The following is a 19,795-nucleotide window of genomic DNA, read 5'->3' as shown; positions in this document are numbered from 1 at the left end:
ATTGTGTGTTCACCACCCAGAGTCAGTTCTCCTTCCATCACCATATATTTGATCCCCCCTACCCTCATCTCCCACCCCCCCACCCCCCTAACCCTCTGATACTTCCTGATTTTGATAACATCAGAAATTCTATAACATTTACATTGTGACTGAGAAATAATGTTTACTGAGGATTTACTTTGCACTGATTTAAATAATTAACATGTATTCCCTCTTTTTTAATCCTCATAAGAACCCTACAAAATAGGTTATCCTTATTTATACATCGGAAAATGAAGGCACAGAAGTAACATAATTTCTCAAGACCACAGAGCTAGTTCCTAGATGACGGGTCCCAAATTCAAGCCTTGGCATTTTGTTTATGATTCCCCCCCCCCCCCAAGAACATATGAATAAGCTCTCAATTTGAAAAGTCAATTAACTTGCTCATCTCATGGCTTTCAGAGAACATGAGAAGTTTCCCAGTCCTATTTTTCAAGAGTAAGAGGCAGAGAGAGGACCCAACAAGCTCAGGTTGGTTTCACTTCAGTCATCTTCCAGTGGACAGAAGGGCCTTAAGCTGCCACCAGTCATGAAGGGGAGAGCTGCACAAGCACGAGGTACACTGTCTTCCATACCCCAGAGCTTGTGCTGCATCCAGTGAGGACCATATTAGCACAGAGGTTATCACTGGTGCTTTGAGCATGGAGGATTCTGTGTCACAGACATTTTTCTTGTTTTACTCTTTCCAGCTCCAGGGGCAGGCATGTCTCCCTTCAGTTCCTTTAGTTTGTGTCTACCCGAAGACAGACTATATGTCATCTCGAGGAGAGCGCTGTACTAACAGGCTAGAAACCATCCCACTTGAGGTGCAGATGGGACGCTCCCAGGTTTGCAGCCGAAGGAAAGGAGATTTGGGGAGAGGTATTGTTATTGAAATATTATTACAAGAGATGTCAGGAGGAAGACAGATGAGACTAAGTGCAGCCCCAAAGAGGGTAGAATAAGAATGTTAAATAGATGCCACAAGGAGATATTATGGCTCAGTATCAGCAATTACCTTTTAATAGTGGTCTCTAAACCCGGTATGGATTTGCCTGAGCGGGGGGAGCCCCTACCACTAATGGGATCAAGCCGGTTGGACGAAAACTTGAGAAGAATGTTACAAAAAATGTACTGTGATGGGCTGGATTGTCACACTAGATGATTTTCCATATTTTACAATGCTCACAAGTCCTGATTCCAGTTTTGCTGTCAGAGAGCCGTGGTCCCCATCTCCTCTCTTGCACCTCGGGCCAATCCTCAGCTTGTTTTGTTTCTGTTTCACTTGGTCCACCCACAAGGCTGATTGCTCTTTTAATTTTTATTCTCTATTCCGAAATGCTGTCATTTTTTTCCTAAAGGAGAGAGCCTCCCTCTGTTATCTGCATCCAGTATCTCCCTAATGATACTGTACACAAAATAAATAAATATACAGTCTTAAAGGAGAACGGTGTTTTGAACAAGCTAGGTACTCCATACATGTATGCACACACCTGAAGTACATATATATTAAGTATTTATATATACGTATATGTATGTGTGTGTGTGTATATATATATAGTATGTGTGTGTGTATATATATATATATATATATATATACATACATACACACACACACACACACACACACACACACATATATATGAGCTCAGTCACAGAGGTAATAAAAAGTAAGTTTTTGAAATGTGGGAGTCGTTCTCAAGAAAAAAAAAATTACTTGGATGAAATAATTTGAGCCCAACGATTTTTTTCCCGAATGAAAACAAAATAGAACACAACAGCAGACTATAGAATTAGACCTGAAGACAGTAAAGAAGAGGGCCCAGGGAATATTTTTATAGCTAACTATGTTTGCACACTATCTGTCACTCATCCAGGAGTCTTACCCTCCTCACATCTGGACATTTCCCTAAAGAGCACCAGGAAACTCAGCCTTGTTACACTGCTGATAGAAAAACTAATTTGAAAATATACTAAATGCAAAGTAATTGGGTCATTTAGATAATAATATATGTAATCTTGTTTGTATTGAATCTAGCTTGTTCTAAATGAAGCAGATAAAATTCTACACAAACCATTTTCTACTAGGATCACACTTGAAATACTTTATTTAAATTTTATAAACTTAGGAATGCATTAATAACAAATTAATTACTAAGTTGGCTACTGCCTACCCAATAAAGGCAAAACACGACACAAGGACAAACCAGTAATTCCTAGACGTCTGCCTTTGGCCTCACAGAGCAGGAGTGAGTAGACCCAACTCCACAAAAAAGGTCAAGGTGTAGGGAAGAGAGATTTGAGCCCTCTCCTAAGAAGCCTTCTGAATATTCTAACGACTGTCAGGACACGCCTAGGACTTACGGTAGCTGCTGAGGCCGGAGTTACTCTGCATCTAATTATATTTCTTATTATGACACAGCTGCAATTCAGGGCTCTGAGGTATCTCTTAAATGTAAGCCTACTTACTTACTTATTTTTGAAATGTCAAGTTAAGTAGCCATCAGGGTCAGTGAGAGAGCAGGAGAAAGCAAAAAAGACAAGTATTAAGTCCAAACTAGAGAAGGTGTTCGTTTTGAGCTTTGTAGGTGTTCATTTATAAATACACAATGTATTTTTCATCTCCAGTAAAAGTCACTTACCTGCTGCTAACGTCTGTCCTGCTCCTGAAGCGCTGGTTACACAACCAACTGAATTGCAGAGAGAAATAGTAAAGTTGTATATCCTATAAGGTTTTAGTCCTGTTACAATGTAGGACAATTGTTGGGATTCAGCAGATACCTTCAAGGCAAAAAAAAAAAAAAAAAAAAAGTCACATAGGTAATTAGTGTGAAAATTACAATCTTGGCTGTCCAAGTTCTATACAGCCAGACAGAGGGAACTATTGTATATATGCCAATCACTATTACGAAAAGGGATTTTTTTTGAAGAGTCTCAACAAGCTAGGATTTAATTGATAATTGTACAATCACACTGTTTTATGAGGCAATAATCCAGTTCCTGAGTAGATAAATGAGGAAACCAAGTTATTGCCTATAAAGCAGCATGGTGGCATGGTTATTGTCACCAATGGTAGAGATAAAGGATGGTGACAGCGTCATTGTTATCATGAAAAAGTCCAAATAAAACCACAGGGCTTGGCCAAAACCAACCCAGTGCAGTAATGCCCACATGCTATTTGATGGAGATACCACAGAAAGATGTCACTATGTCAAATCAATCCCATCATTTTCTTAAAAAAAAAAAAAAAAGAAGAAGAAAAAGAAAAAAGCGAAAAATGTAAACATATTACTGAGCATCCACATGAGGTCAATTATCTTTCTTATGCAAATAAGCATATGCAGATTAGATCAAACAGTTACATGTTTTGAAATATTATCTCTGTCACACAGTTTCAGATGAAAATAGCAGACCGGAGTGAAGGAGACTGAGAGGACCTCAACAGTCCACAAACAAGTAATTAAATAACCAACACCAAGAGTTGGTCCCGTCATTATAACTAGAATTGATCAAAGCAACCATGTACATTTACTTAGTCTGTAGGTACAAAGACCACTGAAAATTATATTCAGAAAAAAAAGTCATTCAAATGGAGAGTATGACACCAAGCATGACTAAATACAAAGCTATTTCTTCTAAGGGATATAAATATACATATGAATCAAATAATCTTACATAAAAATAAGTTCCATAAATATGAAAACTGTAAAAGTAACATTTGGGAAATTTTCTAAATATCTTCCCTTTACAAGTACAATAAAATTCATTTGGAATCTTTGCCTGAGTACTCACTTCAAAATTTCATAACCTAAGTGAGTAGTTCTAGAAAGCAGTGTGATTGGAATATAAATTATATTGCCTACATAACATTTTTCAGAAATAAAGTTGATTTCAAAGGCTCTAAAATCTAGGAATAATTGAAAACTGTGGTAACATGCCATGGCAATTACATTTAGAAATCAGAAAAGAAAAATCAAACACTGAATTATTAATGCTTTATCTAAGTATAAAAGGTTACTAAGGTATTTAGGATGTAAACTTTTCTCTTGTGTACAATGGGACTTAAAAGTTTCTAAGAAAAATGAAACTTTGTAATAAGTAAAACTTAGCTGACATAGCTATAAAATCCATTCCATTTATAACAACCTTGGTGGGATTTAATGTAGACTTTTAGAAAGTAGAATTGTTTTTAGGATAAAATACATTAAGGTGTTTCTTATTTAATGTCTTCTGCTCTGGGGAGCATGTGCCACGCCTGGGAAAGCAGTTATGACCAGGTTACTGACCAGGTTGCCAGGTAACAGATAATGCTGCCATCTCCGAGAGCATCCCAGAGGGGGAGAGGGCTGCATAGCAGACCCAGGTTGTGTCACAGGCAGACCAGCGACTTGGGGCACCAAGCCTAAGAGATGCTATGGTACACACGAGAGGGGACTATAACGGGAAAGATGCTGAGAGGAACAAATGGCGCGTCTCCAACAAGAGAATCACGAGACAGACCCCTAGAGTCTGGAGCCAGGCCGTTATCACACAATGTAAATCACACCCCATTTGCTAGACAGCTCCTAGCATGCTACGGGACCTGGGAAAAAGCAGAGCATCTGACTGAAAAATAGCAAATGGCCATGCAGCTACCGCTCATGGGTCGGGTCCTGCCAGCCATGCCAAGTCTTAAGGTGAGGGACGGCCCCAGAGACATTCATCATAAAATGAAAGTGGAGATCTGGCAGTGGGGGTCAGCAGAGCCAGAGGAGCAGTGCGGTAGGGAAGCAGCAGTTCTTATTTCCATGCCACCCACTGTTCTTACACTGGTGGCTCAATCTCAGCTCATACCTCTGACTCCCTGGAAGTCCCTGTAAAGCTGAGAGAAGAGAAACATGGGATTTGGTTTGCTATGTGGATGTAAGTCAAAAATGGGTGACAGCCACTCTAGGACCATTTAGGCATGATCCTAAAAGCAGCAGTAAACCCTCTCAATAGGGAGAACCCCAGGACGTGTGCCTGACCATCCAGATTCTGTAGAAACAGGGGGTCTCAAGATAGAACACACCTGGACTACGTGGCAGTGGCTTGGGTCATGGTTACACAAGAAAAAAAAAAGACTAGAAGCTGAGGAAACAAGGACTCTGGGGGAGAAGAATGTGGATAGATGCACGGTAGAGGGCATCACGTGGAAAGAACTTTTGATGTCATGTCGATCCCCACCAAAGGGCATCTCCCTCGGAAGACGTGCTAAACCTCCAAGCACACAGAATGATGGTCCAGGTGACATCAGCCAGTCTCTGTCATCGGCCACCCTCATGTTGATAAGATGGGCTAGTGGAGTACACTGGTCACAACCATAAACTGTAGGCTAACGAGAGCCTCTCATCCTCAAGATTGTTTCTACATTTGTATCTGGCTAATGAATGAATCCATGCGCACAGCAAAACCTCGGTGACTGTTAGCAATGATTATTTGTCTCCTTACTGCTGGCTGGAGTATGAATTACTCCCAAGCAGTACGTCACCACCTACCCTAACTCTTGAACATGTCTGGAACCTTTGCTGTAACATGTGATAAATTCCATTCCTCGGAATATTTAAGGACACAGAAACATGCAAAATGTACACATAACATGTTTTTTATCTATGTTATTTGTATTTCCAAAAGAACTGATACAACATAAATATCACCTGATTATGGATTTGGTTAAATACATTATTTCACATCCAAATAATACGATAGTACATAGCTGCTGAAAGTAAGCTTCTTGCAAGATTTTTAAGGATATGTGTTAAGTGGAAAAAGTCGATTTTGTGAAACAAAATTATACCAACTTTGTCTTAATATATGTTTATATTAGAAAAAATAAGTGACATAAATATATAGGGCCTTGTACATCTAACCTTGTATTAGGAAACAAATGCCCCCATTAGAGAAATGAATAATGGAGAATTCTGTCACTGAATTCTGCAAACTCAGAAAATGTTCAAATGAAGACATAATTCAATTCTGAAAGGGCATTAGTTGATAATAACAATACCTGTGAACACACCACCGAAATGGATTGTTGAGGTGACTCTTCAGAAATCATACTGATGTCATACCCCACAACTTTTCCTCTTGTAACATTATCTGCCGGCTTCTCCCAGAATACTTTGAGAGAGTACGGTGAGAGGGGGGAGACTGAAGGAGGGCTCATGAATACAGGCTCTATCAATGAGAACAACCAGAGCAAAACAATCAGTGCAGGGTTTGCAGACTAAACCCACACATTCATTCCAGTTTCTGAAATATCCCACTCCTTACATAACATCCTGGTTAAAAAAATAATAAAAGGAGGTATCGCTGCATTTAAAAGCTATTCATTTTTTTTTTTAATGTTATCTGCAAGGATGTGCTCCAACTTCGTATTACCAACAAAGACATTTTCCATTCACAAAATAAAAGTCATCTAGGAATTTGATTGGGTTCATAAGGATAACTAGTAGATAACTGGGTGGGAAACCATAGGTCTCATGAAGCGTTTGAAAGGAGAAGTAACAAAACAGTATGTGTTCCAATCCACAAAGTTCAGAACAATGCATAGTGACATATTGGATTTTTTACGTACAGAACTGTTTCACTGAACCAAACTGATACAGCTGGGACCATAATACTCTTCAGAAAGAGATAAGTCTAACATCTTCTGAATATCCCCACAGAAAAATTGTCAAGTTTTTAATAACTATTGATTGAAATGTGCAGAGTATATGCACACATACACCCCTTCCCCCTGCCATCCTTGAGATCTTAATATGGATTGTAAATGTGCTCACCAAAGTCGTATCATCAAAGGACCTCACTACACTGCCATCAGCCACTGACCCATAAGATTAGGAGGGCCCACTGTTGCATTCTCACCCATTACTTTTCATTTCTGACCTTGATTTTCCCCTTCCAGAAAGCCATGGCTCATCACTTGTGCTATCACGGCACTGTTATTTGTCCAAGATGGCTGGCAGTCATTAAGAGATGCTCAGGCACAATGCACATTTTATTCATGAAATGATTTCTTTGGACGTCAGCTTCCCACCACCCTTATCCTCCAGAGTCCTAACAGGTACAAGTTATTTCGTCAGATATCCATAAATTCAAACCCTAACAAGAGTGTAGTTTTATGTTAAATCCTCACGGCATTTGAAATGCTTTTCATATAAAGCGTAAGGTGGAGGATTAAAAATATTCATATGCCTTAATGAAAATATATCTAAAAAATGAAAAACGTTCACCCTCTTTCTTTACCATAGTATCAGCTGCTTATAAGCACACGTGTAGATTACAGATTTTGATATGCAGGATTCAGTCATTAAGTATAATCTAGGAGTCAAACTATTTGTTTTGGAAAGAGAAATAAAAATCCGATTTGTGAAGTTTGTTAGCAGGTACCTCTTTCATCGAACATGAATTGTGCTCAACTTAGAGCGAGACGGGACATATGGCCAACCTACTTTAGGACTAGAAATCAATTGCTATTTTTGGCAAACATCTACTAGAGACTATATATAGCTATAGTTAACTCATTTCCCCCCCTTGAAGTAGTCACTAAAACATTTCTCCCCTACAGCTCACTGCAAGTACTGTAAGACCTTGGGTTATCTATGTAACAAACCAACGTGGTCAATTTTTCCTGGGCTTATGTAAGTTTATAATTCTTGCTTTTTAAATGCACTTTAGAGCTGCTGACTTTAATTTGAGGCATTATTTTCGTTCGGGAGTTGGAAAAGCAGAGTTCAAAGCATTGCTCTTCACCTGATTCGGCCGTTCTTCCTAAGGTCCAGGCAGAGGACACGCTCCCAGCCATATTTGCAGCCATGACTCTGAATTCGTAGTCGGTGTATGGCTCTAAGCCAGTGATGGTTGTGGTTGTCTGAGGAGGTGTCAGTGCATTTTCATTGGCAGATTCTGCAAATGGGTGAAGGCTGAGCCAGCCACTACTCTCAAAAACTAGACTTTCTGCTGATGTGGGTTCTCCATTAGATCTCAATCTTTTCATGTATAGTTCATATCGTATAATTATTCCTAGGAAAGTAAAACAGTAAACCAAGATGATTCATCAGACAGACTATTTTGGGGGTAAGGCAGTGGTAAGTCAGTTAAAGTGTGTTGGCTTTTCATTATTCTTCTGACTAGACTACCTGTGCATTTCCCTAGTAATGTAGGTGACAGGTACTTATAAAACACAACAAAATGGTGGTAAATGAATGTATGAAATACTACCAAATAGCATGTCTGTGGGAATAATAAACCAAAGGAGAAAGTATACAAACACAAAATAAGTATAACTTATGCTAAATTCATTTTTTCTTCAGATGACGGGTCACAATTTCTATACACGTAGCCATTTCTTAATGGGAATTTTATCATCTTACCTCCAATTTCTGTATTTTCAAATTTGGGGATTTTAATTTGATTATCTGCTTAACCGAGCCCTGTTTGCATAAATATTGGAATATTATAGCTAATTTCTACTCAGTTTTATCAAATAACTTTTAAAAGTCTAAGAAAAAAGGTTTTAGCACAATAAGTACATGATATTAAGTAACTGAAAAAAAAAAATCTATGAATGTGTATTTGGCCTATATAACAGGGTTCAATTGTATGAACACAAAAATTAACTTAATGGAGTCTGCTAGCATATATATATATATATATATATATATATATATATATATATATATATATGGTATTATTTTATATCCTTTTCTTGCCTAAAAGAGAAAATTTACTGCTTATGGGTGCCCTAATTTGTGACACAGTCAAATATAATGCATTTCATAAGTGAGTTTCAAATTAGAAACATAATTTGTGTTGTGGCAGATGTCATTAAGAGCAAAGATAATATTAGCCTTTTAAGGGGCAATTTAAATGAATGGAATTTATTATTAGATTAAAGACATACACTCATTCTACGAACCAGGACAAGTAGTATCTTCTATCTTTAGCAATGGTTTCTCAATTATTATATCTTGCAGTTATAAAAATAAATATATTGCTAGACTCTTATTGCACAATTCCAAGTGCCTAGATCCGAATTTGTGTCTTGCCCAAGAAGGGCACATCTAGGCCTTGAATTCCTACCATTTGGTTGCACTGGTGGAGACCATTCCACATGGAGTTCTGTGGAACTGATCTTTCGTACCCCAGGTGGGCCCAGCCTTCGGGGAGGTGCCTGGGCTGTTGTCACCGTCAGGGGGGAGCTGTGTAAACAACCCCCCCTAGTACAGGCCTGCACAGAAAAACGGTAGTCGGTGAATGGAACCAGGTTCCAGATGGTAGCTGACGTTTCATGGCCTTCATAGGAAACACACGGCTGGATGTTCTCTACAGGAGCACAGGACAAAATATATTTCTCTACAGGACCAGAACGATTTGAAGGTGCAGTCCAGGTAAGTGTCACAGAGTCTGAGCTAATAGGAAAGATATAACTTAAGTTCAAGTATCCGTCTGGGACCCCTGGATCTGTCCTGTAGATGACAGCTGTGCTTCTGGTGGAGCCATGCACATTAGTGGTCTTGATATCATAGGAGTATGAGGTGTATGGTGACAGGGCAGAGTCTACAAAGTACTGGATATCTGAAATCACAGGAGAAAAATAAGAAGAAAATAGTTACAGTCCACCAATTGGTAAGAAATCATTTCTAATTGTTTCCTTCTTATACAACAACTACATAAACTAAACCAATCCTCTCTTTCAAATAAGAGTATGGTAAATATTTTAAAAACTGAAATAAAGCAAATCCTGATTATATTTATCGTGTAGTATAATGTAAGAAAAGTGTCTTTTGTAATGAAGAGCATTTAGAAGACCTTAAGCTCTTGCTTTGTTCTTTATATAATATAGTGAGTGTCCCTTTTATAGAAGGTTCAAAATTTTTGGTGTTTTTTTTTTTCAATTCACTGAAACAGAAATAACCACCTTTCTTCTATGTAAACTGTTTGCCTGTTAAACACTAATGCACTGGCCCAAGGGTCAGCAAAGTACCACATCTGTCACCTGGCCAACGGCTTGTTTGGAACGTTTCGTGAATTTCTGACCCATGTAAACTGTGAAATTATAAATGTGTATTGTTACTACACAGTGCTAAATTTTAGAGACATTTGCTATTAGCAATGGGAAATTTACACAAGATAAGTCCTGGGTAAATGGGATTCCTAGACATGAAGGATTGCAAAGAGAGTGAGAAGGTAGAAAGAAGTTAAAAAAAAAAGAAAAATAGATAAGAAGTGGACACGATCAGGCATGTGCCTGGGACATGCCATCCTCTAAGGGGACAGACAGTAAGTGAGCTGTAGGGTCGGGAAGCATTGCCATGCCAGGGTGCCTGCTGGCTACTCGTTCATGGGCCTCTTTGTAAGGGAAGTAGGAGGGGGGTCCATATATCAATATGAAGATCCGGCAGTTTAAATGCCTACAGATGAATAGTTAAGTATCCAGAGCCTGGTTTTAATCCACAGGGTTTCTTGGTTTTCTGAATGGTGAGGATGCTGCTTTGAGAGCCAGTTACCTTCTGTGTCTGGGACAAGATGATCCATCATCCTTGGGAAGGCCAAAGGTGGACCAAGGGACATGAACAACAAATCGCAGAAGGTCCCAAGCAAGGGAAAGAGCCTAGGGCAGGCAGAGCTACTGGTTGTTCACAAGGACCTAAACAAGCTGGAAATAAACCTGTGTGTACTAGCTTCACGTATCGGAAAGATATGTCATGAGAATGCCAACACTTGAGATCTGGCCAGCCTCACCTCACAAATGAGCCAGCATCCTCTAAACATTCTATAGAAGCAAAGGACCAGAGGGGAGCTGCCTTCCCCAAAATGCCACCATGGTAGTAGGGGGAAGGCAAGAACGGAAGAGTGGATGACAGGAGTGAAGGCCACAGATTAAATCTTCATGTCCTCCCAAAATTCCGATGCTAGAAACTGAAGGCCCAAGGTGATGGTAGCAAGCGATGGAACCTTTGGGATTAGGTTATGCGGGGAGACCATAAATGGAGTCAGTGCCCTTAAAAAAGTGGCCAGAAAGATCTCTCCTCCCTTCCACCACATGAGGACACAGGAAGAGTTCGGCAATCTGCAACCCTGAAGAGGACCTTAGCAGAACCAGACCATGCTGGCACCTTGGACTTCCTCCAGAACTCCGAGTAATACATTTCTGTTGTATACAAGCCACCCAGCCTGTTTGTTTTTTGTTTGTTTGTTTGAATAGCAGCCTGAATGGACTAAGACAGTGAACATTTGAGCAGAACTTCTGCTATATATTTCATCACAAATTCATCATGAAAATATGTTGAGTATTGTACTAGAGTTTACCCAGGACACAGAAACCAAAGAGTAATTTTGGTTTACTTATCTATGTCCCCTTTCAATAATGAGAACTATTTATTCCTTCTATGTTTGTATTTCTAGTGGGTCAAACAGTTCCTGGTCTGGAGTAAGCACTGAATACAATTTTATGGAATGCATAAGTGAATGAATGAAGAATTTTCCATATATACTTGATTTATTTTTCTGGGCAATAGTATTAACAGCTTTATAAAAACAATTGTGTTTCATTTTCTCTTTTTTCTTTCTTATCTCCTCCCTATATTTTCCATTTCTCTCAGCGGGACTATCTTATCACTTGTTACACTGATCCTTTGATGTAGTATGGAATAAATTATAATGATATTAAAGGTGGGAATGAAATCCTACAATTCACTAAGATATATCATTGTCTGAAACTCAAGTTAAACTATGTTAATGTCAAACTAGTCATCCTGTAGTTCCCCTATGGAAGTATTTCCCTAGAGTGACATTTTAAGGCTCTCTCTCTACTTGTGGCATTCTAAATGAGGAATGATTTAACTGTTTGTGAATTTGGTGGTGGAGGGGGGAAGCAAAGCATGCTCCAACCAGTCCATTGATTTTTTCTCTTTTCTAATCTGTCTTCCTGCTGCAGAGAAAGTATATTCTCCAATCTGGCTTTCATCAGTAATAACAATGGTTTTTATTTTAAATTTCCATCTTCCTGATTCCTATATTTAATGTTTTTTTAGTTTTAAACTCAAGAAGGAAAAAGTATGATTTATGGGCCATCCCCTAGAACTTCAATACTATTGAAAGAGTGCTATTTCCTATGATATCTGTTCTCTTCACATCTATGACACAGAAAATGCCTGTGGGCCACTGAGTTCAGGGCTTCAGGGGAGATGATATTAGGTGCTGATGCTATATAACTCCCAATGCGCTAACATGACTTCTATCCCTTTCTCTTCCACTTTTGAAAATGTATATACTAAGCAAATGAGTGAGATTTTATTTAGGGGAACCATTGACTATACCTTCCTTTTTGATAAGGTGATTATTCAGCAACTTTAAAATTATTCCACCATTATTAGCATGTAATTACTAATCACCAATAATCTGCAAGCTCTAAAGATGATGGCACTCCTGTTGTCATGATCTTAGGTTGGAAACTGCTGACCTACAGGATCCCATAGTCCACTTGACCAGCTACGAAACATTTTTAATCTAACAAGGAATCCTCAAACCAATGCTATTAATTTTCTTTGAAAAGTTCAATGATTCCCCACCTATAATTCCAAATGCCTTTACTTAACCAAAGATTTGTGTTCATCCCACTGAATATAAGGACTGCTCCCTTCTCATGTTACACATGGTACCCACACACTGGAAGCAGAATAATAAACATGAGGCTATTATTAGAATGATACAAAGTTCTGAGAGCATTAACCAATTGTTCTTACCGTTCAAATGCCACTATGCAGATAATTTTCACATCATAAATTATAGTGATGGTCTACAAATGCCAGAAGTAGCATTTTTTAAAGAAAAAATAAGGTTTCAGGAAATAATGCCTTGTTTAATAGAATGACAGAAATCTCTGGTGAATAAGTACACATTATGTAAGAAGTCATTATTTGGATTCTATACTAGTGCAATCATGAAAAGGAGCAGAGTATTGTCCTCACATGTAATGTTCTATAAAATAGATCACAGAATGTTACTATAGAAAAACATACCTCTAGATTGAAGGGTATAACTGAACTGTAATTTATTATTGAATTAGGTTGTATGGAAAATAGGGTGACCTTAATTTACCACTTCAGAAATAATTCAACCAGTGGTACTATCATCTTCAAAATCACTGTCAATATTTTTATAACTCACTCTACCCCTACCTCAAAAGTTTACGTTTCAGGACACCTGGATCATGCTGATATTTGGAAGAAAATAAACATTCTAGTAGCAGGTTTTTAGGGTGCTTTGCCAATGTGGCAGATGCAGACAGATGTTCATTTCCCTCTGCAATCTGCACCATGAAATTCAGGGTTTCCATTAACTTCAGAGACGACTTGCGGTGCTGAAGAGACTTTTAGAGTTATCTGGAAGTGCTGGACATTATAATGTAGTTGCAAGTCGTACAGTGTTAGGTACAAAATTCTGTGCAAAAATCCTATGAAAATATATGCAAAATAAAACTGCATGCTATGCAGAAGTTTTAAAGCCAATCAAAATGTTAAATGAAGGCATCCGCCTAACCCTTTTGGGATAGATTGTGGACCTTTGGTGTTCCCACATAGGTTTATATACTTTTCTAAGTAATGAAGTATGTGAAAGTCGAATTTAGAAAATTGGGTATTAAACAAAGAAAGCAAAATGGAAACTTGAATTGGCATCACCGTACAATGTTTCTTAAACCAGCCTGTAGCTAAACATGCCTAGAAGCAAATTATCAGAGGAGACAAAGCTGGAAGAATGTAATGTTTTCTACTTCTTCATCCTGTCTTTAGGGAAACTATATCTAAAACAACCTCAGTGAATATTTTTAAAGACAATGTATCTCAACAACTTGATTTCTACAACGCCTTTAAAATGTTCATAAAAGATACAGATACAAAGATAGTGTGCACTGTTTATATCCTTTCTCTTTCCATTTAAGATCATATTGTCTTCTGTCCATTTTGAGAATTTAAAAAGTTGAATCCATATATAAGAAATACTTGATAAATTTTCTGTAATCCTTATACCCAGAGAAAACCACTGATCACTGTGTTTTAAGTCTTCCAGTAATTTTATATATTTTTGAGTTAAAATATAATTCATAGATTACCTTAAATAATACATCATGAACATTTTTTATTCATTAATATGTAAACTAAGATACCATTTTAAGGCAATCATATTCTACAATTTACTTAACAATGTACCAGGATTCTACTATGTCATGTACCATAATTTATTGAAAGATTTTTGAATGTCTGAAGATTTCCAATATTTTGCTATTACAAATAGTGTTGGTTTGAAATTATTGTGATTTGGGGTCCATTTATAACTATCCAATTAAGATAAATTTCCTAAAGTAAACTTGCTGAGTCAAACAGTATCCAAAAGGATGAGGTCTTGCATACATTTTAACAATTTATCCTGCATGAAAAGTCGTACCAGTGAACCCACACAGATATGCTAGCAGTTCATGTAAGTTCCAGGTCCTCATCAGTGCTGGATAGAGTCTTTTTTCTTTTCATCTTTGGGACTCTGATAAGCATTAAGGGCTTATCAAATAAAAGCTCAATCATTTTTATTGCGTTTGGTTGATTCCTAGTGAGATTTGTAATTCTCTCTCTGCTTGAAGCACTCTGTGCTGCAGAGGAAACCACAACATTTATCCTGAATGACAAAGAACTGAACTAATGTAACCATTCTCAGAATATTCTATCTTTCCATCACCAAACCTTTACACTCACTGTATGGGTATTGATCTTCAGTTGCGTAGATTTCAAAACCGTCCCTGAATAAACTGTAAGTAAGCCAGTGGGCATTGGGAGACTCAGGTGGACTCCAGGAGAGATTGATAGCAGAAGAACTTTGAACTTGTCCTCTGGGTGGAGGTTGCTGGGATGGAGCTAAATTACAATGGAGAGAGCATTTATTTATTAGCATAGGCAATCAATAAGCACACAAGGAAACTGAAGTAAGATATCCAGCAAAGAGGCCTGATTCAGAATTACTTTATCAAGAAGACATGTGGTTTACCAAGACATTAATAAACAAAGGTTACATATCACAAATTTCTAAAACAAAGCTTTTTATCTGTAAACATAAAACAAATTTGTAGGTCAATGGAGCTGATAGAAATATAGTCGGGGGGGGAGAAAAACCCACAGAAGTTTACATTAAGCACTTCTTTCTCCTTTTTTTTTTTTTTTTTTTTTTTTGCTGTTGTTGAGAAACCACCCAAGGATGCATAACACATTTTCTACTTAACTAATGGAAGAGTTGACACAAATAAGGTCCACGAGGACTTGAAATTTAAGCAGCATGATTTTGGGATTTTTTAAAAGGAAGTTTTCCATTGCATTAAGCACAATGCCTCAGCTTCACAGGGCACAGAGTAAAAGAAAGGATAATAGTTGGTGATACAAACAGCTATGGATGTTGCAGATGATAAATAGGCTAAATATTAGCAAGGAACAATTTCAATGTACTGTATGGATACACCAGCACCTGCTAGAGATGCTATGATTGTTGAAGCAACATGACTGTGCTATCAGGTGCATAAAAGCATCCGACGCACCACTTTAGTAATATTTTGTATAATATAAACATGTACCACGAAAACATGGTCTCTTATCACCCTATATTTTCCTCAGTTTCCCTATTATTGAGTGTAATATTCAAAATAAATGCATAATATAAACATGTACCACGAAAACATGGTCTCTTATCACCCTATATTTTCCTCAGTTTCCCTATTATTGAGTGTAAGCCTTCATTCCCCACCCCCAGAATACATAAACATAAAGGAAAAAACAACGCCTAACTATTCTTTTTAAGGACAATTAACCACCCGTTTATTTATCCCTTCCGGTTTAGCAGAATGCATAATCCTCCATCCATTTAGAGAAGCACAGCCGAATCAGACTCTCTCAGTAAATAAGATGTCAAAGGTACAGGTGTTGTGTTACCTTATTTTTAAACCATTAATATTTTTGTCTAAGAAATTTTACAAAGTCCTGTACAGAAATGGGTTAATCAAATAATTATCGATATTTTTATACGAAATATCTGCAGTCACTAGGTAACTGTCAGGGTTTCAGGAGAAAAGAGAGAGCGTAGTCAAATTAAGGCCTATGATGAAGAGTTTAACAAAGAAGTGATTTTTAAAAAGGTGAGCAGAGGGTAAGAAGCACTAGGGCAAGTTGACAGCCGAGCTCTTCTACTACCATTTCCCCAAAATAAGACCTGGCCGGACCATCAGATCTAACGCGTCTTTTGGAGCAAAAATTAATATAAGACCCAGTATTATATTATATTACATTATATCATATCACACCCGGTATATTATATTATATTATACCCGATATGATATGATATGCTATGCTATGATATGATATGAAATGATATATGATATTATAAAGACCCGGTCTTACCTTACTATAAGACCGGGTCTTATATTAATTTTTGTTCCAAAAGATGCATTAGAGCTGATTGTCCGGGTAGGTCTTATTTTCGGGGTAACACAGTATTTGCCTCAAGGGTCCTCAGAACTGCACCCCCTGCCCCCGGGGTCTGTCTTCAGGACCGACTCAGCACAAAGCCCTACTCCTGGCTGAGATTTATTATAGCAGAAGGATACAAAATACAATCAACAAAGGGAAAAGGCACAGGGGCAACACCCAGGGGAACCAGCCACAAGCTGTCAGTCACACAGGATGTGCTCAAGTCCCCCAGCAATACGCCAGGTGAACATGTGTGAACTGGTGCCAACCAGGGACGTCCATTAGAAGGTCAGTGTCCAGGGTTTGTCTCAGAGGCCATTCTTATAGACAGCTTCTGTCTGCATGAACAGTCCCCCAAATTCCAGACTGCCAGAAGGAAAGCAAGGGGTAAGCAGAAACCATTTGATTGGACAAAATGTATGGGACAGTGAGCCACTCCTATAAGCTTGAGGGATGGTGGGAACCCTCCCAAAATCCAAGTTCCCAGATGCCAGTCAAAGGCCAACTTTGCAAGCAGGTCCTTCAAAGCTACGCAGTCAGGCCTGCTATGGTAATTGTTTTCTATGCACTATGCCTAGCTGGAAAGGACTCAGCACTCTGGGACAGAAAGGGCTGTATGAAAAGCATCACTTGACAGGAGCTTGACCACGCACAGCACAATCCAGCCAGCTTAGGGCCACTCCTACACTGAGATGAGAAGCTGGCTGTTAAATATACTGACTTGCCTTTCCACTAGCCCTCCAGAGGACAGGCAGGTTCCTGCTAGTAGCTGTAGAAAACTGAGTCAGAAGACAAGGGAGCAGGCTGATGCAGACCACACAGTCCTGGGGGTTAGAGTGGGTAGGAAGGTGTGGAGAAGGTGGGGAAGGTGGGGAAGGTGGGGAAGGTGGCGAAGGTGGGGAAGGTGGCGAAGATGGGGATGGTAGGGCTTAGCAAAGTTATCCTGCATACCTGGTAAGACTTTCAACTAAGCACTTACTAATCCATCAACAGCCATGAGTGAGACACTCCATTTTAAAGACATGATATAATCTAATAATAACAATTTAAGAAAGCATTTCAAGAGCACTGACTTTGAAATACATAAAATTCCATATATCATGCAGAGGCTTCCTGAAGACCTGTCTTTAATCCTGTGGCACATAATATTGATATCATATTTTTAAAGAAAAATATTCAAACTAGATACACTCTCGCTCTTCCCCTTTAATTTACCCTTTCTTTTTCTCCTCTGGAAGTGCATTGTTATGTTAAAATTCTAACTGCTCATATGTTTATTTTAGATCCAGGACAAGAGTTGTAACAATCTCAAGATGACACATGAAAACAGCACTTTATATTTTTGAATTCATGGATTGGCCATATTTGACATGGTCACTTTGAATGAACACTAACAGTGAATTTTGTCTTTCAGTGAATTTTCATTTAGGGCTCTTAAATCCTATTGTTCTTGCCGGAACCACAAAGATCATAAACTGTCTCATTTACAGCACTCTGAAACAGCCTTGCAATCCATGGCAATTTAATATTTTTTTAGTGAACACTAGTGACCACATTTAAAACTCTGCATGTTATCTGGAACACAACAGATTTCAGGGTTAAAGCAATCAAAAGCGACCTTCAGACTATTTTCTAAGACAGTGAAATACTTTTAGGATGACTGAGAGAGAGAGAGATGTGTCAGTCCCATGTCAAAGGGTATCGAAAATGATTCGTATTACATGAAAATTTCCTTGGCAACAAACACTCACACATGCAAACACACACAGGCTCTGTCAAACATTTAAAGTCGATTATGTGTTATGACCACCTCTAACCACAATCGCATCCAACTAAACAGTATAAATGACTAGTGCCGTTTGACATTTACATGAGAATTTTCAGAGACCTGAAGGTTTAGGTGATTCAATCCCACTCTGAGAATAAATATGAAATGCTGCGCACAAGATAATTTGAACCCACCCTTTACGTGCTGCGATTTCTGAGAAAAGGATCACATATTAATCAAAATTGCCAAGAATGTGCTTTGCCTATGTCAGACGCTCATTTAAGGAAGCAAAGCATAATATTGTGACTGCATCCATCTGTTTAGGAGCCATTAGTTTTAATTTTGGTTTGGGTACTTTGGTAGTCATGTGACTGTAGGCAAATTTTGATTGGACCCTCTGCACTTCTCCTCATTTATAGTAGAGGATGATAATGTCTACCTCTCAGGGTTATTCTGAGTACAAAATGAGTGTGTGTATGTGTACATGTATACATATGTGTGTGTGTATATAATATATATAAGCATATATATATATATATATATATATATATATATATATATGTATATATAGTGTTCAGTAAATACAACCTTCTTTCTCTCTACCCTCAAAATATATAGAAAGACCATCTTGATTCTTACATCCAAGAATCAATCATAGAGGGTTTCTTTGACAATAGGTACACACAAATAATATTTTCTAATGGGAATATTATACTCTGTTTTAATATCTGAATGGGAAAGTAATCTCTCTCTCTCTCTCTCTCTCTCTCTCTCTCTCTCTCTCTTTCACACACACACACACACACACACACACACACACACACACACACCCCCCGAACTCATACGTCTAATTCCAGAAAGACACTGGAGAGCACATGGTCTAGCACGAAAGGACCAAGGAACAGAAATAATGTTGTGGAATTACACTGTCGGTTGCCTGAACACATGGGGCAAATGCATGATGCTTTCCTTATTCAAATCCAAAATGAGATGATGAGGTAACATATGGCAACGATGGCTGATGGGACTCTAAACATCTACGTTCTTTGTAGGAGCCTCATTCTGCTAAAAGAGGGACACTGTGAATTTGTGAACCATATTCTTAACAATATATGCAAGCGAAAACAATGATGAGAAGAACGACGTATCTGGACCTGATTCTGCTCAACAGATGATCATGGGATTGGTTGGAAACAGTGAACAACTAGGAACATTTGATGAAACACTGTGTGTGTATGTATGTGCGTGGGGGTGTGTACCTCTCTCTCACGAAAGGCTGGGTGGATTGTGTCTGTGAAGACAAGGGTCTAGACTCCCTCTATCTCTTTGCTTTGCCATCCCTAGAAGGTTCTGTTTGTCTACATGGTCCCAGGTGGATGGCCACCGAATCCACATCCAATTCAGCAGGAAAGGGAGAGGTGGAGGGAATGCTCCGTGTCGCTGAGGGTACAACCCAGGACTGCCGCCTGTAACTTCTGCCCAC

At 38.5% G+C, this 19,795-nt stretch overlaps 1 protein-coding gene across 2 annotated transcripts in view; it reads right to left on the bottom strand.

The window, feature by feature from the left end:
* USH2A (usherin) overlaps positions 1 to 19,795 on the bottom strand; it is a 580,537-nt gene that overhangs the window by 420,259 nt on the left and 140,483 nt on the right. The window contains exons 15-20 of one of the 2 annotated variants that reach the window (XM_088799150.1): positions 14,790 to 14,948; positions 9,124 to 9,618; positions 7,795 to 8,064; positions 6,042 to 6,216; position 5,544; positions 2,664 to 2,802 (exon numbers count right to left, since the gene is read on the bottom strand). In XM_088799150.1, the coding sequence (XP_088655276.1) occupies positions 2,664 to 2,802; position 5,544; positions 6,042 to 6,216; positions 7,795 to 8,064; positions 9,124 to 9,618; positions 14,790 to 14,948 (1,239 nt within the window). Of the gene's footprint in view, positions 1 to 2,663; positions 2,803 to 5,124; positions 5,146 to 5,543; positions 5,545 to 6,041; positions 6,217 to 7,794; positions 8,065 to 9,123; positions 9,619 to 14,789; positions 14,949 to 19,795 lie in introns of both variants that reach the window. The other variant, XM_088799151.1, reaches the window with a different exon arrangement.

Source organism: Rhinolophus sinicus, chromosome 6 (genome assembly GCF_057876585.1).
Source record: "Rhinolophus sinicus isolate RSI-liver-muscle chromosome 6, RSI-T2T, whole genome shotgun sequence".
In the NCBI taxonomy this organism is placed as follows: Eukaryota; Metazoa; Chordata; class Mammalia; order Chiroptera; family Rhinolophidae; genus Rhinolophus; species Rhinolophus sinicus.
Note: the sequence above shows the minus strand (reverse complement) of the source record. Positions and strands in the feature narration are given on the sequence as shown.